The sequence below is a fragment of the Artibeus jamaicensis genome, unplaced genomic scaffold (genome assembly GCF_021234435.1).
Source record: "Artibeus jamaicensis isolate MK-2021 breed Jamaican fruit bat unplaced genomic scaffold, CSHL_Jam_final scaffold_612, whole genome shotgun sequence".
Taxonomy (NCBI): domain Eukaryota; kingdom Metazoa; phylum Chordata; class Mammalia; order Chiroptera; family Phyllostomidae; genus Artibeus; species Artibeus jamaicensis.
In genome coordinates this window covers 6346663-6373470 of record NW_026522049.1, presented here as the reverse complement: position 1 = coordinate 6373470, position 26808 = coordinate 6346663, and the positions used below count along the sequence as shown (strand labels likewise).

The window sequence follows — 26808 nt, the reverse complement described above, 5'->3', positions numbered from 1 at the left end:
GCTGAAGAAAAGCATGAGCGTGCTGTTTTGACAGCTCAGATTATAAGCAGAAAATACTCATCAGCAGGGTTTCAAAATACTGGCAAACACAGTTGTTTTCCTTTGGGTTTCCCCTCACATTCCATACTGATGCATCGATTTCTATTCATCATACAAATAAACTCATTTCTAGGTTGAAAGGTTACTTTTCTAAGGGAACAGCTATGGTGGCAGCAGTATTCTCCGTTTAAGAGCCTGATGTAAAAACTTGGAAAGTGGAGAGTCGCTCCTAACAGTCTGGATCCTGCACTTGTTTTTCTTTCTAGAATGTACCCAGTCACCTGGAAGAGATGACAATTTCTGAGGAACATCAGGTGCCACCTAGTCCTGCAATGGACAAAGGGCACCTGCCAGAGTGCGCTGCTCCGAGCAGGCCCTGTCTGCTTGTGCCTGGGTGTCTCCCACCCTTTGTGGTGATGCCCAGCTCCCCAAAATGGCCCAGGACCAAGGACACCACCGCAGTTGATGGTGATGCTGTCCTTTGAGTGACAACCCCCCCCCCACCATATGTTCTAGGCATTTAGGAACTCTTTCATGACTCAGCAAAGTTCCTTGGTGGTTCCCCCATCACTTACTACTTTTTGTGGCTTAGGATCTTCACCTGATTAGCCCAACCCAGGCTGCTGTTTCAGGTGCAGACCTTGGAGCCCCTCATTCACAAAGAGCCCTGCCAGCAACCCACAGGCTTCAAGGTCGAGGGGCTGTTGAAAAGCTACGAGAAGATGGAGACTCTCGTGCTCCCTCACGGGGTCATGGTTAAAGGACAGTGGCCAGGGAGAAAAACAGAGACAAAAGCCAGACCTCCACCCACCTCTCACCCCGCCATCTGTAACACAGGGGCCAGGGCACACCCTGACAGAGCCCTCGCTCCCTCCTGCAGTGGCGAGGACGGGGCTGTCCTTGAGGAGCACAAGGCTCCCTCCTGGCTCAGCCGCCCCCAGCAGAAGTGGTGGGCAGAGCAGGGCAGGGGGACGGTGTGACCACAGGCCCCGATGGCTCCCCCTCCAGCTCTGTCTCTTGACTCCATACCAAATCCTTGCCCCTACTACCATGAGGTCCAAACCTCCCCCACCAGGCAAATACCCAGCCGCCCCAGACAATGAGGTCCCACCCTGCCATCAGTCCTCCTCCAGAAAACATGTCCCCACCCCCCTCCGGCCCTGCCCTACCCCACCAGGAACCAATTTCTACCCCAGCAAGCATAAGGCTGCAGGTACACTGACTTCTCCACCTCTCTTCTTTCTTTTCTTAGAAGGCAACCACCCAACCTTTAATGTGGAATTTTTTTTTAATAAACTTTTTCCTTCTTGGAAAAAAGATGCATGTTCATTTTAGACGGTTTAGAAATACATAGGAAATTTGAAAGAAATATATAAAAATTACCTTTTCAGTCCCTGGCAAGAAGTAACCTATGAACAGTTGACTATATATCCTTCTGATATTTTTGCATATATTTAGATTTTTCTTTTTCTTGACGGAAAGATAATAACCTACATATAACTTTATAATACCTTCTTTTCCATTAATACTATATTGTAAACACATGAGCCAGGCCAGCTGCTGCTCTTGGGTGTCCCCTTGCACATACTCCTACGAGTAGGTTCTCTCTCCTTTACAGTGAGCATGAGCTCCTTCCTTTCAAATCATCTCCATTTCCAATGGCTCAGCTGGGTCTGAGATACCTTATGTGCCCGAGTGGCCAAGCTCCCGGGAGGGTTTGATTTCAGGACAGTCCTTTCTGACAAGCCACCACCAGAAAACGTACAAACTTTTCATTGTGTTCTGGCAAATGGGGCTACACTATTTGGGAGGGTTTGCAAACTCTAAGCCATAGGGAATCATGTAGGAGACAGTTAAGAGAGAGGGTCCAGGTGCACGGGGCAGCTGATGGTGGGTCGGCCACTGCTCAGCCCCAGCTGACCGTGACCCCACAGGGGTGCAGGTGCCATGTCACTTATGGCTGGACGTCTACAGAGACAGCACAAAGCCAGTCTGTGGATAGAGCCCAGGCTCCGTTTAGTCCACAGTCAACACAGCTGCAGGGCGGGTGCAGCGCCAGGGCCATCAGGGGCTGCTTCTGTGACACAGGCTGATGGTGCCTCTGATCTCCAGCTCGGCGCCCACTGTGGGCAGCAAGAGAAGGTGGACAGAGGAAAGGAGACCAAAGGGTGAGTGCTCAGTACCTGCTCAGACGTCGACCTGTGTCTACAGAGATAAAGTATTAAGGCCTCGTCTCCTTCCTTAGAACAGTAGTTTGCACTGGAGGTAACTGTCCCCCCAGACTGCTGAAATATCTGGAGACACTGGGGCTTCCCTAAACTGGAGGGTGAGGGGCTGCTACTGGCCTTCGGGGGGTAGAGCCTGGGGATACTTCTAAGCACCCTGCAGTCCACAGGGCATTTCCCACAACAAAGAACGATGTGCCCAGGATGCCAGCAGAACTGAGGTACAGCCGTTCTGTTAGAAGGGTGCTCTCAGCCTTGGCGGAGGCAGGGAGGGGACTTTAAAGATACTGAACACAGCCAGGACCTCAGAATTTCTGATGATGGGGCTTAGACCTCATTTTTGAAAAGCTCCCAAGTGATTCTCCTGCGCAGCCAGGACTGAAAGCCGTGCCAGTCCAGGACGCACTCCCCCACGCCTCCCCTGTGGAACCGACTTGGGACTCAGCTCAACAGGCGCTTGAGAAACATCTGCTGCCCAGACAGTGGTGCAGATTCATCGTCTACAGGTTACTGCCCTGAAAACCGCTGTTCAGGCTCGTGCTGACTGCCAGCATTCCATCAGTGGCTACTACGGGCTTTTCCTAAGCCAGTTACTCCATACGTCAAGAGCACACAGCCTCCAGCAGTCTGCCAGCAGCACACCAACGTGCCATGGGCGGAAACTGTCACTTCTGAGACGAGAGAGAGAGAGAGGTACAGGAACGAGCTGGACAAGGCGTCCATGCAGAGGAAGCTTACAGAATTCACGTGCGGTCTGTTCCATCACCCCTCCCAGGCACCCACTACAAGAGTCACAAATTGTATAGTAAATGCAATTCTGGACACTTCCATGGGTATCACTGGAGGAGATAGAAGAACATAAACAAAACCTAAACCAGAGCCTGAAGCAAAGTCTAATATCCAAAATCTGCTAATACTAACCAGATTTCCTTATAATCAGAATTATCTGAATGGTGAATTACCCACATCTAATTGAGTTACAGAATTTTCACAAGTCTTGATAGAAGCCATAAAGTGGTGAGAGATGCAAGGATTGGGTTTTTAGTATTAAAGTCAGCACCAGCCAACCCACTCACTTGCCAGCTCCTACTCAACAGGGTGGTGGTCTCACCCCACTGTGCTCCCTGGGCCTCCTGAGGCCAGCACAGGGCACCCAGCCCCCAGAAAGCCCGGTGCCTTGGTTCACAGCCGCGGCTGCCACCAGGAATGGGAGGGTCACCTGAGAGCTCCAGCCCTGGGCACCGGAGCCTAGTGAGGGGAAGGCAGGAGGAAGGAGCCATTTAATGGGGACATGGGGGTGTGGGTGGCGGGCTAGACACTTACTAGGGGATGGCAGGTGGTGGGGACTTTGCGGGGGTGGGACAAGACGCTGATGCAGTCCTGGAGGAAGTGAGGGGTGGGAATAGGCTTCTCAAGCTGGGATGAGCAGGTGGCATGCATGTGAAGGGCTTGGGGGAAGACTATCTCTGATAAAGGAACAGCATGTGCAAAGGCCCGGAGGTAAGAGGAGTGAAGCTTCAGGCTGGAGAGGCAGCAACAACAGGCGGGGAGGCAGATACGTGAAGAGGTCCTCTCAGGTAGAGCAAAGGGGGCCCTGAAGCTGGGAGTCACAGACACGGGCAGACACTGGGTTTCGAGTCTGATGCACTCCGCATTCCAATGTTGGCACCAGCTGCACATTCAGTGTGGTCTTAGGCAAGTGACTACTCTGTAACTAGGGACTAAACATGACCCCTTCCCCGGTCTCCGAGACGAGCGGTGAGGGAGCACGTAGGACTGGGGTGCCGGGAGAAGCCCGCACTGAGACAGGCAGAGGGTGCCGGAACGCGTGTGTGTGCAGGGGGTGTGGGGGGGCCAGAGGGGAGGCCTTGGGAGATTTTCTCAGAGCTTAAAGACAAAAGGAAAGGGGGAGAGGAGGGAGTGAGCAAAGAACCACGAACGTAATGTGCCTTTTGACATCTTAAAGCACCGTGGCTGAGAATTAAGAGACAGGCGATTGCTTTCTGCTTGTTTTTGGACGGAGGCTTGAGAGTCCTTTGACTCCGGGCCATGAGGGATGCGCTGACGGCCCTGCTGGTGGTCACACAGGCCTCGGAAAAGCTGGCTGCTGTCCTGAGCTTTACGGTGCTGGTTGTTTGTACAGCTAAATTGGCACGAGGGCCCTTTTCCAGGATTCCCGTAGCTGTGTCTCCAGATCCCTCATCCACTTTTTGGGAGCCAGGGTGCTAGAAGTCTGCGTCTTCGGGAAAGGGCTGCGATTCCCACGCCAGCCCTGGGGGCTCTCAGTCTCAGCTTCGTAATTGCAAGGGCAGAAGCTCCCCACTTTGCCTGCGCCCCACAGGCCACCTGAGGCTGCCCGGAATGTGAGGAACAGGCGGGTGTCTGGGGGATACACAGCATGGCCAGAGGGAAGCGGAGAAGCTCGCCACCCAGCAGTTACATCCCACGGCTAGGTTTCAGCAGCTGGAGGCAACCGCGGGCCTGGCCCTGCTCTTACTCAGTAAGACTCTGGAATTACGTGCAAGGCTGGGAGAGAAGATTTTTAGGATGATTTTTGGGCCACAGAACACTTTGGAATGGACTCCTTTGGCCTCAGGGCACTAGCCTATACTTAATTTAATTCTTATAACCAGATAATAACCACATTGATTTACATGTTTTTGAATATTAATGACATTATTGTCATGAAAAACATAGCTTGTATTTTTATTTTAACCACTCTCCAGATTCCATCCCTTTTTTAAAAATTCATTTCCAGTCACATAAAGAAATTGCTTTATCATCTAGTGTAAAATATCCATCCCTCCCTCCACCCCAGGGTGATTTATTTTCTCTCTAGAAAAATGTTAATAACTGGCCAGAAATCTAAATGTTAAAAGCGAGGAAAAAATCAATCTTTGGAAATGAAAATAAATGATCAACGTTTTCTGTCTCAGAGAAGTCGCTCCTCCCCAAAGACATGGGATGAGGCGAGGGGAGGGGACCAGCGGCTCCCACGCCAGTTCCTCGAGAACAGCCGCCCTGCTCTGCTCTCAGCCGGCTGCCTCCTGCGCGTTCCTGGACGCTAGGAGCGTATCAGGTGTCAGGCCTTGCTCAGGGAAGCCACAGATCAGAGCCGTGAGAGGGCTCTCGGCAGACCACCTCCATGAATCACCCCAGACAGACCGGTCCGAGACTGCAGAGGCAGGCCCCCGAGGTACAGAGGGGGAGGGCTGGTTGCCCAGAGGAGGGGCGTTTGGGTAGGGTGTGGGCGGGTCAGCAGGAGTCATCCAGCGGGAGAGAGGAGTACGCAAACACGTGTGTGGTGTGGGAAAGCTGCAGGCCACTCCTGAAAGGCGGCGGCGCTGAAGAGAATACCACCCCCTTCCATCACCAAACCTGGTTCAGTGCCCACATCCACCTTCTAGCTGGTGGACTAGCGTTAGAAAGAGTCATCATCCTGGCTGCCCCAGAAAGGGGCCACCCTGAGCTGGCAATACCAGTGAGGCAACTATGACCTTGGCCCAAGCAAGAGATGAGGACAGTCTGTAGCAGAGCAGTGGTGGTGCAGATGTTGGGGGAGGGCAGGTGCAACAGACACCTGGCAGGCAGGGTCAGCAGTAGTTGGCGACCAGCCACTTGGCATCAGGCTGTCATTGCAGAGAACATGGAAAGCTGCAGGCTGACAGTCAACTGTATATTTCAAGCCAAAAAGAAAGTATAGTGGGAGTATAAAAAGGGTGGGGCACGTCTAGGTGAGAAGAAAATGAGGAAACTGAGCAGGGAAGAGGCTGAATTAATGTCAGACGGTCCCAGGTTTGGAAGAGGTCTTCCCCAATAAATGGTTCCCTAGCCTTTTTTTTACATACTTCTGTTGACAGGGAGCTCATTACCTACGGAGTCATCCCATTCCACTGCCACCGTTCTGAGTGCCCTGAATCACAGTCTGTTTCTCTGGTATATATACAGCTTCCTTTACATTTCCACTGTCATCTGCTCGATGATGCTGTTTGGAAACCTATCTGATTTAGCAAGGAGGGCCAGGCGGTCGTCCCACCTACTGATGGAAAGCCCTTCACTGGAGCCGGGGAGAGGCTGAGAGAAGTCACGGTGCAGGGACACAAACTTGGGAACACATGTGGTTGCCCACACCTGCCCTTTGCCCTCGGGCATAACTCCTCTGGCTGCCCGAGTTTCCCGGCCCGTCCGTGCCAGGAGATAATCACTGTACCGTGCTGTTGCAGCCAGCGAAGCAGGCAGACAGGTAGGTGATGCCATCCGCCCCACACACGGGAGTGAAGGAGTCCGTCTGGCATTCGCAGTTTTTATTGCAGGCTGAGTAGGGGTCCAGGGCTGAGCTAGGCGCTGAGCTGGAGAAGAAACATGGAACCTGTTAGAGAAAAGCCCCCTCTGACAGGAAACCTCCCCGCCCCCCCGATATCTCTCTGCCCTCTGCTGCGATGAGTGGCCCGCTGCCACTTTCCTTTCCCTCCTTCGTGCTCCAGCCTCTGCGTCCCAGACTCACTCACTCCCGGGAGCTCTGCAGGTTGCCCCCAGCGCCGAGCGCCCAGGCTGGCTCGGAGCTCTGTCTGTGGGAGGAGAGGCAGCCTCTCTTTACCACTGGCACCAATGAGCCCTATGGGCTGGGAACACCCCAGGGCTCTGCTCAGGGCCACCTCCTCCATGAAGCCCCTCCTGGTTACTGCAGCCTCCACCGGGCCAACAACTCCTCCCTGCAGAGCTGAGCACACACTTCTCCCCTCTTTGGGTTGTTCCCTGTCTCTGTTTTATGCCTCCCCAACCTCGTGATGCTTAACAAACTACTATGACTACACCATTTCAATAATTATTGTCTGTTTGATTGATTCCATTTCCTGCAGAAAATAATGGTAATGTATTTTAAATTTTCTTTTTTGCCACTAAAGGCACAGTTAGCTAAAGCAGCAAATGGCAAAGAGCAAGAGGGAGAAGGGGAGCTTTCAGTGCTGTGACAGACACTGTCTCCTCTTCAGCCCGCCCCCTGGACTCCGAGCACTTCCCAATAAGGACAGTGACAGTGAAGTCTGACAGTGACGTCTGATAGCGAGTGTGTCAGATACCATCCCAGTGCCCTGTGTGTCACCCCCTTTACTCCCAGTGTAAGCCCGTGGGGTGCATAGGGAAGGCAGTGAGGTACACCCGGGGCAAGTCACCCGCCCTAATGTACTCAACTCACAAATGGCAGAGGAGGGACTGGACTCTGTCAACTGTGGCAGCTGGCAGCTGTAACCCCTGAGTTTTCTTCTTTCTTACTGAAGACTAACTTCACTAGTCAGACCTGTGCTTCAACTGCTGTGCATTCACTGCCTGAGCACTGGCAGAGTAAGGGTTCTCACTGTTTGTCTCTAAACACCGCCATTAATGCATGTGCACCCCAGAAGGCACCCTGTTTGAGAGGGAGGGGCTGCGTTGGGTGCTGGCTGGAAGAAGCCATGGTGGCGGTGAAGGGGTCATGGGGGTGCATGGTGCCTCATGCATGTGTGTGCATGAGCCCTGCACGGCTACCGAGAAACGCCCTGCCTGCATTCTCCCACTTCTCCTGCTTGCCCTTGAGGGGTGGCACGTAAGCCCAACTCTATTGTATCTTCTGGCCTCACTGCAAGAATAGGCCTGGTGGCCTGCCTGGAGGAGGAGACCAGTGTGGACAGGAGCTGGTATCCCGCAGGCCAGCCATGCCTCAGTCTTGGGGCTCCGGGCTGGATTCTCCATGCAGCCTCGGAGTCCCAGGTAGGAAAGGGAGCGGCGGTCAACACCGGGCACATGAGGATAATCGCTAGACAAGAAAACAATCCCACAAAAACTAAGTTCCTTCCCTTTGTCTCTCCCTTCTTGCCTTTTTATTTTTCCCTCCTGGTCACCAATTCCAACCCAGACTAGAGTTTGTCATTACTGTGTGAGTGTGATGATAGCTTCTGATAGTCTGAGGAACTACTGAAGTCTACCCTTTCACTCAAAGCTAAATTTTACAATGAAATTCATTTCCGTTTTCAATCTTCACATCATTCCTACAGTCAAATGCCAGATGTAGTACTTCCGGTCCTCGGGGAGTGGTGGTGGGCTGTGTCTCTCCCGGCACCTCTGCCACAGCGTTGAGGGCAGTGATCGCCCTCTCCGCCCAGAACACTCACAATGATTCTCTGACTTTGGGAGTAAGATGCAGAGGCGTCATCTACTTCTTGGCTCATGGTCACTAGGGACCATGATCACGAGAAGTTCATGGTCACAGGCACTGCTGCTACTCACGTGTTTCCATAGGGAACAGTAACCCCAGCCACGGGGCCCGTGTCGCAGCCCAGGAAGAGAAAGGAGACGTAGCAAGCTGTGGACACCAGGTTGACGAGCATGGCCATCCGGATGGCACCCAGGGCGGACAGGCTGAGCTTCTTCACCAGGAGGCCGCCCAGGAAGATGCCCAGACAGGCACAGGGAATCGCGGTCATCCCTGCAGGAGAGCAGAGGGGTGGCCGTGAGCAGGGGCAGCAGGGCCAGTCGGCGTGGGGGTGGGCCTCCTGATACCGCAGGGCGGGACCTCTCCAGGCCCAGAGTCGCCATCGGGGCCTCCTTCCTGCCCTGAAGGAGCCCACAGAAGGCTGGGCAGACACGCACACAGGAGTCTAAGTGCCTCCACCGACTGCGCAACGTGGGGTCCCCGCAAGAAACACAGCGGGCGCAGGGCCTGCCACAGACAAAGTCACACGGTGGGGCACGCACACACACCGTGGGGCCGTGAGTGCCGAGGAGCAGTGGCGTGCTCCCCATACACATCTGAGGTGATCTGGGACTGAAGCTCACCTGGGCGAGGAGGGCATCGAGGATGGGCCTGGAGCCTGTTCCTCCAAAGGCCCCAAAACTCGCAGACCCAAGGAGACGGCGTTTTAAGCAACGCCATGGTCTTGCAGGAAGGGACATGAATCAAATCAATACGTTTCTGTGGTGAGTAATTGCAGTAAAAATTTTTTCCTCTCTTATAAACAGAGCTATCTGTAAAACATCGGAACTGTAAACCTATTTCTGCTTCTCAGAGACTAATGGGAGTTTAGGAGGACCAGAGGATCCTAGGCTTCCAGCCTCCTGTTTGCTTTTGCTGTTTCAACTCACGTCATATAAAACTCGGCTCTAAATGACTGTGAGCGGCGCTCGCCCACGGGCAGGGCGTGCACAGCCAACCTCCCGGCCCAGGCTGCCTCCCCCTGGCCAATCAACAGACCTTGAGGTCAGTCGGCTACATCAACCAGCTGCCAGGTGCTAAGGGAACACATATTAATTTTAATACTAGGACACAGAACCGATCAGGTGACCAGGCCGCCCCTCTGAGCCTCTCTGCTCTCACCCGTCACAGGTCCCCGACCACGCCTACTGCTCCGATTCTTTCCCGGGTACAGGCACCCAGGCTTTGCATTTCCTGGTCCCTCTTCTAGAACACTCTTGCCCTATGCTTTGACTTGTCTGGCCTCTCTCCTTTTCAGAGAGGCCCTCTCTGATGGCCCCCGAGTGGCCCCTGAACCCCACCCGGATTGAACATTTCCATGGCTCCTGTACAGTCAGAGGCTGCCATGCGTATTTTTGGTTTTCTCGTTTCTTGCTCCTTCTCGCCCTCCTTAGTTGCGGCTTCCCTGAGGAAGGGAGCCCTTCCCACCCGTGCAGCCCAGCCTGCTTCCCTGTGCCCAGCACAGACTGGGCCCCGGGATCGCTATGGGGATGAAGGAGGTGGGAGCCGACACAGGCCCTGTGCGTGAGCTCGGTGCTACGCCCGCCTGTGACATGGAGCAGGCCTGCGCTTTGTTCCGTCTCCTGACAGAGACAGCGGGGGTGTCATCTGGCAGTGACGGGAACTGTAACGACAGCAGGCTTTGAGGACGTCAACCTCCCCATCCTTCTCTGATGGGACCTGTAACCCTATGTGTAGGCCCTGAGCCTTTGGTGGTCTCCTGTTAAGCTAACTTCTGCAGACTGAGTCCTTTCACCCTCAGGAGTGAATCATCACCACCAGCCCCTTTATCATCTGTGCTGTTCTTTTCTGAACTTGACCTCATTTGCTGGTGACCTCTGGGTGGCCCAGGGCCCTCTGCTGATGATGTAATTAATGATGCTTGGGCCCTGGCTTACCCTCCCAGCACCTCCCTTTCCCCTAAATGCCACTGCTGGCGCCTCCTGCAGCCAAGCCCCCCAGAGCCCATGCTGACCGGAGCAATGCCTGGGACAGCCCCTAGGGGCAGGGCAGCACCCAGGCTGCCTCTCCACACAGGGGCGGGAAGGTCCTCCCAGCCAAGTGCTCTCACAGAAGTCACCGGGAAAGAAACAGAGACAAAAAGTCAAGACTTTTTCAGACCTTCTACCCTGAAAATGACCGATTTGCTTGTTGACAGAAAACTGAGGAATCTAATTTTAAGTTGAAGACAACCCCAATGTCCACACAACTGTGCACTGTGGTCAACACGTAAGGAACAGCACAGAGCAACCAGAAGGCGAGAGAGAAATTCTCCGGGTGGTGGAGGCGGAGGCCGAGCAAGGCTGGTTCTCCCATCCAAGTACTAACCAGGCCCGACCCTGCTTAGCTTCCGAGATCAGACGCGTTCAGGGTGATGTGGCCACAGACAGCAAGGCTAGTTCTAATGAAGAAGGTATAACTAATCACAAAGGGATGCGTTTACCTTATCTCTGCCATGCAGATATTATAGGACTGAGGCAATGTATCAAAGTTCTTGCTTTCTCACGCCGTGTGACAGTCTACTGTATGAACATTTTATAAATTGTTTACGCAGTCTACTGTTGACAGGCATTTGGGCTGATTCCAGTCCGGGGCTAGTGGGCATGAAGCTGCTCTGGATACTGCTGCACACGGGCCCCTCAGCGAGTGAACCGAGGCGCGTGTTTCTGCTGGGCACGTGCCAGAAGTGGGACGGCTGGATCGGAGCACAAGCACATGCTCAGTGTGAATGGGCAGCACCGCAGACTTCTCCAAAATGCTTGTGCCGTTTTGCACTCCCACTGGCTGTGGAGCAGTGCCCCCACTGCTCCGTGTCCCCACCAGCACTCACTCACGTCGGTCCGGTGGATGTGCAACAGCACCTCACTGCGGTGTTCGTGTGCGTTTTCCTGATGACTCAGGACTGCTCAGCACCTCTGCATCCCTTTGCTGGCTGAGAAGTAGCGGGCGGTGGTGAAGGCGGAGCTCAGACAACATCGCTTCACCCTCCTTCCTCTCAGCCCCATCTGACTCCCACTCAGCAGAGGAGGGAATTCCACGGGGCTGCACCTGGCAGGTTCCAGTGGTCGCCCTCATGCCTCTACCTCTGTTTTCGGAACAGGTGAGCTCTTTGGTCAGGGCTGCCCACCACACCCCCCTGTTCTGCAGTTCTCCTGCTGGCCCTCTTCCCCTCTGCTCAGAAACCTGCTGGAGCGAGTCCTTCCCGTCAGAGCAGCAGCCGTTTCCACTCCTCTCACTCGACTCCCACCCCTAACCCCCGCCTCGGTCTTTCTCCCTCCGCTGCTGCCTGGCTGCTCTGACCGTGTCCCGTGGCCACTGTCTGTTCCTCCCTCCCCTCCGGTGGGCTGCTCTTCATACCTGGGCTCAGGCCCCCTGCTACCACTCCGAGGACACAGCCCTGGCACAGGCTGAAGACGCCCCAGTTGTGAAAGCTAATAGGACAGGTGAGCCTCACCTTGCTTGAGTGCTCACACTGCTGACCGCTTCCTTCACTGGAGCACCTCTTCCTTGGCTCACATGGCCCAGGGGTTTCTTCAGGAGGCTGCGCAGACCTCTCCGTAGCTTCATGGTGGCATTTCCATCCTCCTCTTCACATTCTCACGTTTCCCCTAAGTCATTCCACCCCCAATCCTCATGGCCATCCACACACGATGCCATGGAACCCACATGACTGGCTCTGGGCTCGCTGAGCTCCCAGCTGAGGCCAGGACTGTCACGCAGACAATGACACAGGCATCCGCACGTCAGCACTCTCCTCTGCCCCAGATCGGACTCTCCCCGGTGTCTCCACGTCTCCAGCCAGGGACCCGGGGGTCCTCCTTCACTCTTCCCTCCCTGTCCGAGCTGAGACCACTTTGCAAACTCACAGAAGTACCACTGCGTCTCACGAGGGAGAACTGGTTTTCTTTAGCCTTCCAGCTCCAAATCACTGGGGGCAGGTGCCCGTGGTCCGCTGTAGAGGAGCGTGGTCAGCCCATGCTTCGGCTTGGGGAAAGGGCTGTCAGGGGCCATTCATTACCCGGCCAGGGGCATGTGGACGGAAAGGGAGTGCATGCCTCCAAGTTCTGTATTTGCTGACAGAGGGTTCCATGTGGCCAAGAATATTCTTGTGTTTTCATGTGCCTAACCCAAGCCTGCTAACCCTTCAAGATCCATCTGGATTTCCCTTTTCCTTCACCATTATCATTCCCCAAAGTCTGCAGTTCACACCGATCTATCAATTTCCTGGGCACATTTTATACTTTAGTTCCTTATTACCATGCACATTTAGTAATTGCCTCAGGTGGGCTAATCTTACCTGGAGAATGCACTCTGAAAGTCTGCTGCGCAGGGACCACGTGTACACTGCTGTAGAAGCGGCCTTGGCACCTTCGGGCCGGACTTTATCCCAAGCACAGCAGCCCCCCTCCACCCGCTCAGGGGCGCTGAGGCCCAGACTCACCGAGCAGCTGGTTGGCAGAAGAGGTGGTGAGGTTAAACTGCTGCTCCAGGTACTTCCCCAAGAAGGCAGCGAAGCCAGCCACCACGGCGATCTCCATGCAGGCGGCCAGGATGATGCAGGTGAACACCGGGTTGGAGAGCAGGTGCTTGGTGACCTTGGGGATCACTGCAGGGAGAGAGGCGGAGGGCCGAGGTCCCACACGCTGTACTCCCAGGCCTTCTGTCCCCGGGATCCCTTCTTGCTACAGGTTTGCCTGCCTCAGTAAATAGCCCAGGAGTCACCCCGTCCCTTAGGCCAAAACCTAGCTCCTGTGAGTCACCCATGACTGTGAAAACGCTGGCTTCCAAATACATGGTGATGTTTTGCCAGTGAAATGGACAACTACTAAAACAGGAGAGGCTATAACATGTGTTTTATTATTGTTCACTGAAATTGCTAAGACATTTTATAAGGAATCACAAGTTATTTTCATTCCCATCTCCCATCCCCAAAAGGAGTTTGGAGTTTGTTTCTCAAAAAGGAAAGTAATTTTATGTTATTAATTATGAAAGTATAACTATGCTCTATCAACATTATCTAAGTATATATGGTTAATATTTAAAACCGTGTGTGTGCATTAAGAGAATGTATGTAATCTTAACAGTTTCAGGAGGAAATGACACTCGAGTGCTCTCCCATATACGTTTAGAGATCTGTAAAAATCTACTCCCCCTTCCTCGTTGCCCCCACCGTCAGGGACCTCCCTGCACAAAACCGCCGTGAGCTCTCCGTTGGGGGGTCACCTGAGCAGCCCAGCTCGGGTCCGAGCCTTCACTCCTGACCTGGTGTTGTCATTCCCTCCTCGGCAGCCACGGGGCTCAGCTCGGACCGCGATCCTTCTCCCAACCCACCCGGGACCAAGCCAAGCGACCACACGTCCTGTCCCACCCCGTCCTCCCTCGGGTCCAGTCCCGCTGCCTGGTGCTGTTTCTCCTCCGCACCCAGGTCCCCCCACCTCAGATCTACGGCCCCCTATTTCCTTTTCTTCACCCCGAGAGCCAACTGAGGAAGAGCTAGCCGCCGATGACGGCTGACACAAAAGGGTGTTGCAGCTTGCGTGCCGCTAGGTGCCACCAGAGCCAGAAAGCATGGCTTGCAGAGGTCATGCATTTTAATCTCATTTTATTGTACTCTATTTTTCTTACGTCATTTTCTAAACAGCTAGCACTTCCTTTTATATTAGTGCTTTTTAAAATGGAGTATTTGGCTTCTTGTTAATCCTTTAAAAACAATCCCATGACATGGATACTTCCAGTGATTAGCATCCTTGGCATGTGGTCTCTGACCAGATCTCCTCCGCTGTGGACCGACGACAGGTCCCGCCAGGATGCAGGGGCTCTGCCGACACCAGGCCCACCCGTCACTTTAATGTGCACTCACAGAGTGTTACCTGAAATGTAACTGACATATCGCGTGGCTCGGCACAGCCATCACAGCTGAAGATGATGCCAGGTTAGAACGACCAGGTTTAAAGTTGTTTATGGAAACGTCTCACGTAAATAATGGCACTGGTGGCAAGCAGAGGAGGGAAGTGTGTGGAAGCGGTAGGGGCGTGACTGGGGTCGGGGCACCCTGCTCTGCGGGGACTGCTGGGCACGTGCTTGCCCATTTGCACCTGCACCACAGGAGAAGACAACGCTCCACCCCAGGTACAGCCTGGACTGCGCCAAGTCCAGGAAAACCTGGTCAGTGCCAGGCCCAGACGAGCAGAGGTGAGCGGGGAGTCTAACACCATTCCTAGGTGATGAATTCGCCAGCTGTCCTAGAGAAGAGACCTAATTACACAGGTTCAATCTCATCTCCTAGGAGACGAAACCTCTAAATGGCCCAACTAATTGGAATAAAATAAGAATAGAGGACACATAAGTTTTAAGTAATGTTAACTGACAAGCTCAATAAATCAGAATGACAGAACAATGGGTCAGGAACTGGCACATACACAGAACTGAGACTTTATCATCCTTGGGAAAGATGCCAGGTTTCAAAAAGATCGGGACATCGGGGTCCTTCGACACAATGAGAGACACTCAGCGATGAGAATGGACTGAGCCAGGTCACTGGAGGCACTGAACTGCTGAGGGCTGAGCAGCCCGACCTGCTCCCCAGCTGCAGAAGTACCCGGCAACGGGCAGGGTGGTGGCCGCGGTGGTCCTGCAGTGAGTGGTTCCTAGTTAAATTACTAAATTCTGATGAGGCAGCTCTTGGACTACATCACCGCGCGCCACACACACAGGAAAAGAACCTTAGAAGAGGTGTGAGTCAGAATAAAGATGCTGAGGGAGCAACTTTAAATCCACGCTTTCCGGCCATGTGCATACCCTGCTTCACTGCGAGCGGCTGGCCTTTGTGTGTGTGTGTGTTTATTGCAGGGCTTCAAACATGCAGGGTAATCTGACTTTTTTAGGAAATGTCATTCCAAATAAATGCCTACAAGTGTTTATACTTCAAATCTACGTTTCAATGTTGGGGCATTTTCCTTTGTCAAGTTTACATTAAGTATTGCACAAACACTTATAGGAATACTGATCCTGTCACGTTTAAAGCTGTGGATTGTTTAAAAACACAGATGCATAAATCAGGCATCAACAGAGGGCAGTGAGGAAAGTATGTGTCTTTGCGCACAAGGCCCCTGGGATGGGAAGGCTCCCTTGTCATAAATCACTGCTGACTTGCTCGAATGCGTGGCACACTGTGAGGGTGAAGTGCACCTGTGACGAGGGACTGGCTGGCTGTGTCACAGAACAGCAAGCTTCGCGCCACAGAGAGCGAGGTGTGATGATCGTTATCAGGTGGCCGGAGCACCTCCTTGGCGTGAATGACTTAGGAAGTTGAGGCTGGCCGTGTTTTGACAGATGACAACGCAGGTGCTCAGTTGCGGGGCTCTTTTGGAACGAAGTGCTCTAAACTCCGGAAACACTGCTGACGATCAATAGCAGGCTGGGGACAGCCCAGGAAACAGCCTCCGCCTCCCTTTCAGAATCAGCTCCTTCTCCGAGGTCGGAGTGCGGAGCTCCGCGTGATGCACTTTCGAGGGAGCATGACCGCAGCCACACCTGCTGAGAGAGAAAACTGCTGCTCCGACCAGCAACTTGGTGCCGGCTCAGAAGCGATGACCTCGAGGATCTGAGCTTGATCACAGTCTGTCCAGGCCTCAGAGTCACTACTGCCCTGACCCAGGCCATCGTGACGGTGGGCAGATGGAGACGGCATTTCCAAACAAAGGCAGCTCCAGGTAGAGGGGTGCTTTCGTACTTCGGCAGGCATTTTCATTATCCCAGAAATAATCCCACTTCGGTGCAGAGGAATCCTTGTCTGTCCAGGTTGGAGCCACCTGTTTTTCTCTTACTATCTAATGACTCCTTTTGCCTTGAATCAGATGGGAAAGTCATTAAGTTTGAGGGTTACTCGACAGAAGGCCCAGGGAGGCTCTGTGGCCTTATCTGCAGGAAGAACATTCTTTCTTCCCTTCCCCAAGCTGACTGGCCTCCAGAAATGCGCCTTTCCCTCGTGTCCAGCCACTTCCCGCCCAGGTTCTTCCTCGGGCCCTGAGTTTTACTGTAGTGAGGAAAACGACTTGTAGCACTCTCAACAAGAAGATTCCTTTCAACTGTTTGGCCCTACCCTCCAAAGCTCCAATTTGAAAAGGGGTATTAATTAGCTTGGTCCTAGGGCTCTCCCAGCATTTCACGCTTTTTCATTCAAATGACTGTAAAGTCCATAAAGTTCTAAATTCCTAAGGAGGCAGCAGCTAATGAGGCGGTGCAGGCACACAGAAACCAGCAAACCCGGGCTCCGCCAGGCCACTGCCCACCTGCGGTCTCCTTTTGCCACTTACTTCCGGCCTGCTGATTTTGCCTCCGAAGTTGGGCACTGGGGTGGGAGGCAGGTGGGCTGGCATCAGGCAGGCCACCAGCTAGGGGCATCTGTCACCTCTCTGGGAACACGACGATACCGCCAGCAGAAGGGGACAAGGCTGGGAACAGTGGCCAAGGAGAAGTCTCTGGGAAAACCAGCTTCCCACTGCTGGTCTTGGGGAGACGTTCCCGCAGGACTGGGACACGCTGGGATCCATGGGGCTCCTGGGAGGGAGGTGGCAGGTCTGGGAAGGGCCTGAGGACTAATGCTGACAGGGCGTTGCCCAGTGCCACTCACGCAGCAACGCAACCTCCCAAGGGCCCTGCGCTCTCGGCACAATTAAACGCCTCCGAGCACCGACAAGGAAGGAGAGGCAGAGCGCCGCCCTGCTGTCGGGGAGCACAGTGGAAATCCAGGCCCGACACCTGCTGCTGCAGCAGGTCTGGGCTCTGAGAGGCGCTGCTCCTGGGTGAAGACTCAGCCACCGACAGGAATCAAGGATGCAGCTCCAATCTCAGAAATAACAATAACAAATTCCTTCTGTGGCTGGGGAAAGTGACCAGATCAGGCATGACTCAGGCTCAGTCCCTGCTTTTTGAAGGAGAAGAGGTAGAAAAGGATGGGAGGGACAGAAAGAAAAGAAAATAATGAAGACTGCAGAGTTGAAAGAGGAGGGGTTGGCACGCAAGAGCGAGACCGGATGAAATAGCGGCTCAGCACCGGGTCTACGGAGCCAGGTCACTGGGACTCGGAATCTGGCTTCTGGACTGAGCAGCCAGAGCACCCCGCCCCACCCTGTGATTGCCTCAGCAGAGAAAGGAGACCCGTGTGGCCCTGGGCCTCCGCACGCAGGGGAGAGTAAGAATAACGACACTGAACGTGATGGCAGTGACCCTGACTGCCTCCGGGAGCGCCCTGGAGCGCTGTGGGCCTCGGGCTGCGTGGAGAGCCTGTGTGCGAGCAGACCTGGGGAGTGAGCACAGCAGGGGAGAGACGGGGCTCGGGTGGCGGTGAGTGGGGCCCCTGGGAGCCACAGCTGGAGCCCAGGGCTTCCCAAGGGGATCCCCTCACAGCAGACCAGCGGCCAGGAGACACCAGCCCTGGTCCTTCATCTTCTTGGGAAGAGGGTGCCTTGGGCAGTCCTGACTGTGGGGCTCAGTTACACCTGCCTTTAGTCTCCCTACTGAAACTGATCTTGACTTCTGATTTTAAAAAAACCAACAATACTGCTGTCAACACACCATGGCTAACACTCCCTGAAAGGGCAGGTGGAGCCAGTATGTGTGACTGATGGGCAACGACAGCCAGCGCTGGGCTGGGCTCCATGAGCAGGGTTTTTGTCCGGCGCCCAGTGACTGCACTCGGGGCGCCCTTCCCGTGGGCACCGCAGACGGGAGGAACCAAGGCTGCCCTGGGAGCCTCCACACGGTCCTGCCTCACAGTGCAAACCGGTGCGTCTTTGTGAAGGGGCGGGGTCTGCACTCGGGTCTGCCTGTGCTCAGAGCCCACCCCTAAAACTTTGGGCTTCTGTGTGGGGACTGGAATCCACAAAGCAACGTTTTTCTAGAAGGTGAGTCACTTCTGACGGGAGACCCGGGAGCAGCAGAGAATGGAGCAGTACAGGGAGCTAGGCTGGGGGAGATAAACCACCACCCTCAAGAACAGATGGAAGAGGAAGGAGCAATGAGGATGTAGAGAACTACACAACAGAGGCAGGACAGGGAAGCCACGGCAGGGTGCTTCCCAGGACAAGTGACGTCGGATGGCACAGCAGAACATCCAGCAGCCACCACGCTGGCTCCCATGTGCCCGTGCGGTCTGTCATGCCTCCCCCCCGCCCTGTCCTGTGTCCTGTTATCTGAGAGCAGGGACAGAGCAGCTCCACCCCCAGACGTGGGCATGGAGCCAGGTAAGAGAAGATGCTTAACAAATGCAAAGCGGATTAAAGAATCTGAAACAATTGAATGAACTGCAAAGTCTTGAAAGTAACTATCATAGTCTCTCAAGAAATATGAACTGTGAAAACAGACTGGTTTGTGAGCACACCATTAGCGACAGTCCACAGGTCCGGGGGCCTGTGGAATAATCAGCTGACGTGCTGGTTTCCACTGCTGATTTCGGGGGTGCCCAAACTGTCCTCTTGCACAGCTGCGGGGAAGTCCAGGGAGCAGGAGAGGCCTGCGGCACCCAGACGTTTTCTGGAAGTGCCTACTGCCACACACTGGGCCCACTCCGACCTTCTCGCTAGAGATGAGCCTGCCCCTCACCAGCACTTGGCTGTCCAGGGTCCCGGGAGCTTCGTGGTACCCTCTCATCGTCACCTCTGAGAGAAGTAGCTGCCGCCAGACTTCCATCTGCCCACCTTTGGTAGGTAACAGGTGGAATGTAGTGCATCCCTTGTATAGTGAATGAGTCCTCACTTAACTAAACCTTCAGTAAGTCTTGCAACTTTAAGCAGACAGATATATAACGAATCCAACTTTAGCAGAGGCCCACTGACGTAAAGAAGAGTGGAACTCCCACCACATCTCGACAACACTGCAACACGACATTAGGGGACCTGCCATAGAGAGAAGGTCATGGTCTGAGTGCACAAAGAGCCGCCGCACAGGATGACATGACAGGACACGGCCATGACCAGACGGTCCCTGGGGACCTGCACACAGAAGTCCCGTGACTGGCAGCACGCGAGCCACGGCCTGGCCCGGACACCCAGGGCTGAGGCGGCAGACGGTTTCCCTGGCCACGGCATCAAGAAAGACAGCTGTGACGGGCAGTCCACAGGCGGGGAGCATGGCTCCGAGGACGAATCTCGGACACAATGCACCCAGCCATTCAGCTTGCAGAGCGAGGGCTCTGAGACCACCAGGCTCCTTACAAAACACGATGCCAGAGGCACAGCCCCGCAGTTCAGAGAACTGCCACAGAAACGGACTCTGAGCTGGCAGAGGAGGGAGGCGATGGAGACACAGAAGCCAGAGGCGTGAGCTGGGTCCCACGGCCAGGCCAAGGCTGGTGGGGCCCCTGTGGGAGGGGTGAGTGTGCCCCCTGGCCCAGGAGCAAAGCACCGGCTAGGAAGACGGGCAGAGCCTGAAGTCACCAGCGTAGGCTGCCCTGAACCACTGGGCCGGCAGGCCCTCTGGGACTCAGTGGCTGGGTCACCGGGAGCAGACCCTCCCCACACAGGCAGGGTGGACCAGCTGTGGTACTCAGACCTGGACGGGCCAAGCAAGGCCAGAACTCTGGGAGGGGCTGGGGCGGGGAGGACGGCTTTAGGGAACGCAGCCAACGGCACTGGGCTCAGCAGCGCTGTCCAAGGGGGGGAGTGTGGGCCCCTCCATTTTCCAAACACGCACTGTGCCCTACATGTGTTACATGACCGTGACACAGACAGTGCTGTTAGGAGGGCAGGAAAACGCCCTTGGGAGGAAGATGGGCTCGGGATTCCACTGGAAAGAAGAGCAAGTGCAAAGTCCCAGTGGGCAGAGAGCCTGGGGAATGCGCAGGACTCAGGGTCTGGTGAGGGAGGCTGCTGTGGGGGACCGGGCAGCGGTGGTGTTCACAAGGAGCTGGAGGGATGGAGGATCACCTGAGGGGTGGCCAGGGGGTGGGCTCTGCCTCCGTCCCTTACACAGAACACGGTGGCATCTGAGGGGCCCTGAGACGGTCGTCGTGTGGATCGAGAGCAGGGGGTCAGGCTGGAGTGCAGGGGATACCGGGAGTAGGCTGGGGAGAGAGACTGAGGTGGTAAAATCAGCAGAACCAGGTCATGGATGCTCTGGAGGGCAGGAACGGTGGAGAACGCACGGAGGGAGGTAGACGCCATCTCCCCTGAAAGCAAAGGTGCTCTGGAGTTGCGTGCTGCATGGCAACGGCACGAGAGGGCCGCGGTTCTGTCAACCCCAGGCTGACACCCTTCTTCCTTCTCGCTTCGTGAACAGGGGATTGAATCCTTGTGCAAAACTCTGGAAAGAGCTCAGAATTTAGAGTCTGGAGACCTGGGTCTGGTCCCAGCTGTCCCGATGTCTGGCACAGAGATCAGTCGCATCCGCCTCATCGACAGGACACGTGCGAGGTCTGCACAAGGGCTTCGGAGTCATAAACCACCGTCCCCGTGTGGGGGCTGGGTGTTAGGACTCTGAGCCTGAAGCACCACCCCTCCCTGCCGCTCAGCTGTGCCCGCTGTCGGCCGGTGCGGCTGTCCTTTCTGGGACAGGAAGAGGCCACTTGGCAGTCACCGTGAGAAGCAGAGACAAGAGTGCTCAGACTGACTGCTCTGCTCTTTCAATGATCAAAGGCAGGGCTCTGCCTTCAGATTTTAAACGTCTGTTTCAGTTACACGCATCCAGCTAGAAAGCCCATCAGAGGGTCAGGACGTGCCCACAAGGCTCGCAGGCAGGCGTCTGTTCCTCCCTCCCATTTTCGACGTACCCCGTCTCAAAGGCCCGTTGTCTTAGGGTGCTCTGTGCTGCTGAGCCAGCAGCCAGAGGAGTGTTCACACACGCTGTTGAAGAGTCCGTTGGAACCAGCCGATGCCACACCTTCAACAAAGGGTCGGTTTATCACCTGAAGACGCGGTGTAACGCTGTAGCTAAGAGGACGGGCACTGGGGTCCCAGCCGGGACTCACAGGCTTTCCTACCATCTCTAACTCTCAATTTCCTTATCTATAAAAGAGGTACCGACGCCTTACAGGGCCAAGGAGAATTAAACAGAAAAGTTCTTGGAAAGCAAATGTTAGCTGCTTCCGTGTGTGTGTGTGTGTGTGTGTGTGTGTGTGTGTGTGTGTGAGAGACTGGGTATGTACACACACACATGCATGCTGGCGAAAAAGTGTTCATTCGTTCCTACATTCACTCATTCCTCCAATATTGCCTGCATGCCAGGCACTGTGCTATGCAGTGGAAACAAAGATGATGACAGCTTTGTCCTTGGAGGAGCCACAAGTTTTGGGCAGATGCAGATGAGCAGAGAGGCCACCCCTCCGTGGGCCAGCAAGCGCTTTCCAGGGGCCGTGCGGCATACGGGGCACGTGTGCGGAGGGGCAGCAGGGGTGCTCCGGGAAGGCAGGGACTGAGTCCAGCTCAGAAGGACCGAGGGAGGAGGACACTCCAGGCAGAAACAGCGGCAAAGAGGACAGTGCCCGATGTGTTCTCCAGAACAGGGTAGCAAAGGTACCTGGATGTGTGGGTGCAGCAGGGGGCCTGGATCCCCACCATTGAAGCCCCTTCAGGGCAAGTGACTCAGAAGGTATTTCCAATGAAACACAAAACTGGACTGTGAGATTTAACATACCAGCTGGTGATAACACTGTGCATTTGCCTATTATGGTCCCCTGAGCTCGTTCTACCTTCTGGGTCTGGCCCTCCGCAGGCCGTTCTGCAAATTCTGAGCTTCTGGATACAGGAGGCCTCACCAGGTCCAGTCCTGTCCTCCCGCCCCCAGCTCACCTACACAGCTCACAGTGTAGAGAAGGGGAGGAAGAGACACAGTTCTAGACACGAGAGGAGGGATGCAAGGGGGCAAGACGAGTTCTGGAACATGACCAGCAAACGCTCTGGGGCATCTGAACAAGATCATGGAGGAGGGGCTTTGCAGCTGGGTATAAAAGAGGAGTGGTTTGTTGGTACAGCTGAGATGCAAAAATGTGTCTTGAATTTGCAGAATTCCACCTGGAGGGGAGACTAGAATTTCACTAATCCAAGCATTTGTTTGCCTACTGCCTGCTATGGTTCCATGACAATCACAACAAGATGGGGGACCTCTGGGCTACTCAAGAAGTCAGCAGTAACAACTTGCCCACATGTTCTAGAACAAGACTCGTCTTTCTCGTAAGAGTTGCAAACCCAACTGATGACCGACTCTGTTGGGAACAGACTCTCAGAGTCTGCTTTTGGGGGAGAGTATCCTGGAAAGTAAAGCACGTGCCCCAACTCCTATTCACCAGAGCTTGGCTTCCTCGTGTCCAAACAGAAAAAAGGAGTAATATTGACCTCATACAGCTGCTGTAAAGATAAAACTGGACACCATGTTAAAGCCAAAGGGAGTTAAGCAATGTGGCCAGCGTTGCATGATTAGGGAGTGGCTGAGCTGGACTTGAACCCATGGTGACCTTCCTGGTTCCTGCTGGGAGGGGGAGGGGGGGCCCGCTCTGGGTGCAGTGCCAGTTCTTTCAGGAGCCTTGGCTCTCTGCAGAGCATGGAGGGGACACAGATTAATGGTCGAAGAAGAAACCCTTTTGCAAGCTCAAGTGAATCAAATGAGAAATTGCAACATATAGATTTTTAGAGCACTGTTAATTCCCCTGCCATGAAAGGATACTCAGCTTATCTGTAACCAGAACCTGTACCTCACTGAGTGGAGACCACCAGCGTGCAGGGCTGCAAGCAGATGAGGCATTTGGGAGGCCCAGGGAGCAATGCTCGGTGCTTTTGGCGGAAATGTCCATGTCATAAGAACACTGTCTCCAGTGGAAAAAATGAAACCTGTAAACCACCATGGACCCTCTGCATGAGCCGGTGGGTGTAAAATGCGTTAATTAGCATAAAAGCCCACGTCACAATATCCTGGCTCCTGGGAATGCTACCAGAGACACTGCCTTCCTTTCCCACTGGGACATCCTTTGCATCCATTCAGAGACCCAGCATCTTGGGGAATTGCTAATTCTAAATCAAAAATCACTCATCATCAGAACTGAAGCCCATGCGTATATAGGTTACAACCTGTTATCACCTGTGGCCCAGTGAGTCTCAGACAAATCTACCCAACTGTGTACCTGTCAGCTCAGCCACCACACATCCAATGCTCGTCTCACTGTGGCCTGGACTCTTGACTACAGCAGGCCCCCTGCCCCAATACAAGCCACAGAGTATAAGCTGCCCTGGCCAATGCTATGTCCCTAACAGCAAGTAGGGTCTCGGTAACTACTGACTGAACTGAAGGAACACACTAATGAGCGAGCAATTGAATCATAACGCAAGAACCCCGAAGCCATGACACCCCTTCAAGATTCAGCTGAGTTCTGTCTCTGACCCAGAAGGTGGGGTCTTCCTGACCTGTCCCTGTATTTCCACAACCTCCAGACTGCCGGGCAGCGCTTGCCGCCCTGGGCTGGCTTCACTGTCTGGCCGGTCTGTCCCTGTGCTGGATGGCAAGCTCTTCGATGGCAGAACTGTATCTTTTCCACCTTTGTGAACTCAGAGGTGAATGATGAGGGGTGACTTGTACGGCTCTATCAGGCACTGCTGGAGGTAAGCAGGACCATGGTCCTGGGATGAGGAAAAACCCAGAAAGACGGCTACCCCCAACCCTCCCAGAGCAGAGGTGTCCCCCACAGGGCCCACTCTCATGCCAGCCCCACTTATTCTGGTGGGCTCTGCTGTGTGGCTTGGGGACAGCAGACATCTCCCTCTGGTCACCAGAGGCTACTGGAGTGGCTCTGGTTTTTCTGTGGTGGGGCTCTCTCATTAAGCACACTCTCCTGGGCTTCCAGATCGAGGCAATCTCAGAGACACAAAGCAAGTAGCCTTCTCATCTACCAAAGTCTCCTGGAACTTAGGGAGACAAATTCTAAGATCTTTCATGTACAATTCCAAATGAAAAGTTTGGTAGAAACCATCACACAACATGAGGTCAGACATGTCATTAGGTTATTAAATTAGTCTCTTTCAGGAATTAACACAAGTTCTTTCGATTTCTTGCAGCCTAACAGGTCCAATTAACAGTCATTTGTGGGCACTGCTTTGATTCTCACGACCACTCTCACTTAGGGATGTGTTACATTTTACATTCATGGAAATGAAGCAGGGAGAAGTAATGATCGCAGGGCTGGTCAAGAGCGGAACGGGGGTCTGGGCACCAGGCGGCCTGCGGTCCTGGCCATGGCGCTCAGGTGTCTGCACAGAGGGTGCACCTCATTATACAGGAGCCCCGCGGCAGACTTCCACCGCATTTCTCCACTGAGCACGGCAGGGCTGCCCCTGAACCTGCAGGAGGTTGCTCATTTCCAAAACCCAGCAGGTTCTTCAGGGAACCTGAGTTCAGGGGCCCTGTGAATTGAGGAGAACTGCACACCTCACAGTGGAGGGCGTGACAGACATGAAGCAGCTTTTGAGGCTACACTGTCCTTTTCCTTGCCTTTAAGAGACCAAACATACCTAATGTGGAACAAACTGGAGGTAGGAGGAGGATGGGGGGACCGCTCATCCTCATTCTGCATCCTTGCATCTCCCAACTCTGTCAGAAGAGACACATTTTTCCGTTTCCGAGTGACTGTGAGCACAAAGCTACATTCTACAGTGTGACTCTGTTATTCAGATGAAGTTAATATTTCTTTCACAGAGGGGACAGAAGGACAGAGTGAACCTATAGGAACACACTCTGGCTGCGGCTTGTAAAGAATGCCCGCGTTAGGCAAAGGGAGCTGACTTCAAAGTCCTTTAAAGCTTCAATGCACTTCTGAGCAGCATGAAAGAGTTCAAGAGTCTCCATGAAATGTCTAGCCTCCTCCTGCCCTCTCACACTTCCTTCCTCTGCAAACACTTATATTTATGATACATCAGTTGCTACGTTAGCCACGGAATGCTCTGCTGGGGACATCAGTCCGCTGCCCTTCACTAACTGGTAACTATTTTATAAGTCGGGTCATTGACTTCTCAGAAGTAAGTTATGCACAGGACTGGAGAAGCAAGTCATGCAAAACCAATACGGTTCTGCCACAAGGCCCCAGCAGCCAGGCCTGACTGCCACCCTGTCCCCACCGCCCTTGATCCCCAGTCATGCTAGCTGCCGCCGCCAAGGCACCTCACCTTTCAGCTGCTGGCAGCAGGAGGCGCTGCTGTCTGGCTCCAGGGGGTGCCGCAGGACCCCATTGCTGGGCTTGGGTCTCTCGTACTCCCTCTCGGGGAGCATGGCCTGCTCACTCTCCAGGGCGGGGTCTGAGTGTGGGGGCAGAGACTGTGGAAACCCGAACATCAGGAGGGAAGAGAAGAAGAGTAAGGCACCGCAGAGCAGAAAGCCGCCCCACCAGGCTCCAATCCAGCGGGGGTCATCTGGTGTGATGTCCAGGTTACCTGCAACCAGAAAGAGCACAGTCAGCAGAAGGGGACGTGGTAGGGCTTAGGCCTGGCCGAGGTTGTGAGGGTGCACAGAGGGTTCTGGAAAGGGCCTAGGGTGGGGGACGGACCGGGACACTGAGTGATCAGAGGCCTGCTGCTTCCCGTCGGTGCTTCTGCCCCTCCCAAAGCTGAAGATGGCTGCTCTCACTCCTCGACTCCCTGGTCTACCCTGTGCCTGCACCACCCGAGAAGCCAGACCCTGTCTACATTTAGGCTAGAACTCACTGGCTGGAAGAGCTGCGAAGGTGCACTAACAAAAACACAAGGAAACAAACATTCATTTTTCAAGGATATAATTTTGACTAGGTATACTCAAATGCACACCCCTCCCTCAAAAAGCTAACCTGAAGTGCTGTTCAACACCCCAGTCCCTGTCTTAAACCGGGGTTCCAGGTCCTAAGGTGTGGCACGGAAGTCAAAAGCCAGGATGCCGGGGGCTGAAATCCTACCCCTTCTTGCTGTGCAGCCCAGGCCAGTGATTTGCCTAAACTCTATGCCTGGGCTGGCCCACTCATCCGCACAGCAGGGCATCATTGTATGGAGACGAACTCCATACAGAGTTCGGGGGAAGGTGGGATGCCCAGACCTCAAGCGCTCAGAAGAGTGCCTGGCACGAGCACGAACACTTGATCGATGAGAACTTAGTGTTTATGGCCAGGGTCCTGTTTCCCACCTGCCAGTGGAGAGGTTAATTCAAACCTCGAGGGCAGCTGTGGTCTGGGGCCAGGACTCTATTAGAAAGCTCCGCAGCCACCTTGCATGCTAAAAGGCAGCATTGCCTGTGGTCTGGCTGTCTCCTGCTGTTACTGCTTTGATTTGCCAGCTGAAGGCACGAAGACACAAACTACAGCTTACTCCTCGTAGAGGT

General features: G+C 54.2%; 1 protein-coding gene across 2 annotated transcripts in view; it reads right to left on the bottom strand.

Moving 5' to 3' along the window:
- SLCO3A1 (solute carrier organic anion transporter family member 3A1) overlaps nucleotides 1–26808 on the bottom strand; it is a 211456-nt gene that overhangs the window by 15150 nt on the left and 169498 nt on the right. For both annotated transcript variants that reach the window (XM_037145071.2, XM_037145070.2), the window contains exons 4-7: nucleotides 25632–25895; nucleotides 12932–13096; nucleotides 8526–8724; nucleotides 6475–6613 (exon numbers count right to left, since the gene is read on the bottom strand). In XM_037145071.2, the coding sequence (XP_037000966.2) occupies nucleotides 6475–6613; nucleotides 8526–8724; nucleotides 12932–13096; nucleotides 25632–25895 (767 nt within the window). The remainder of the gene's footprint in view (nucleotides 1–6474; nucleotides 6614–8525; nucleotides 8725–12931; nucleotides 13097–25631; nucleotides 25896–26808) is intronic.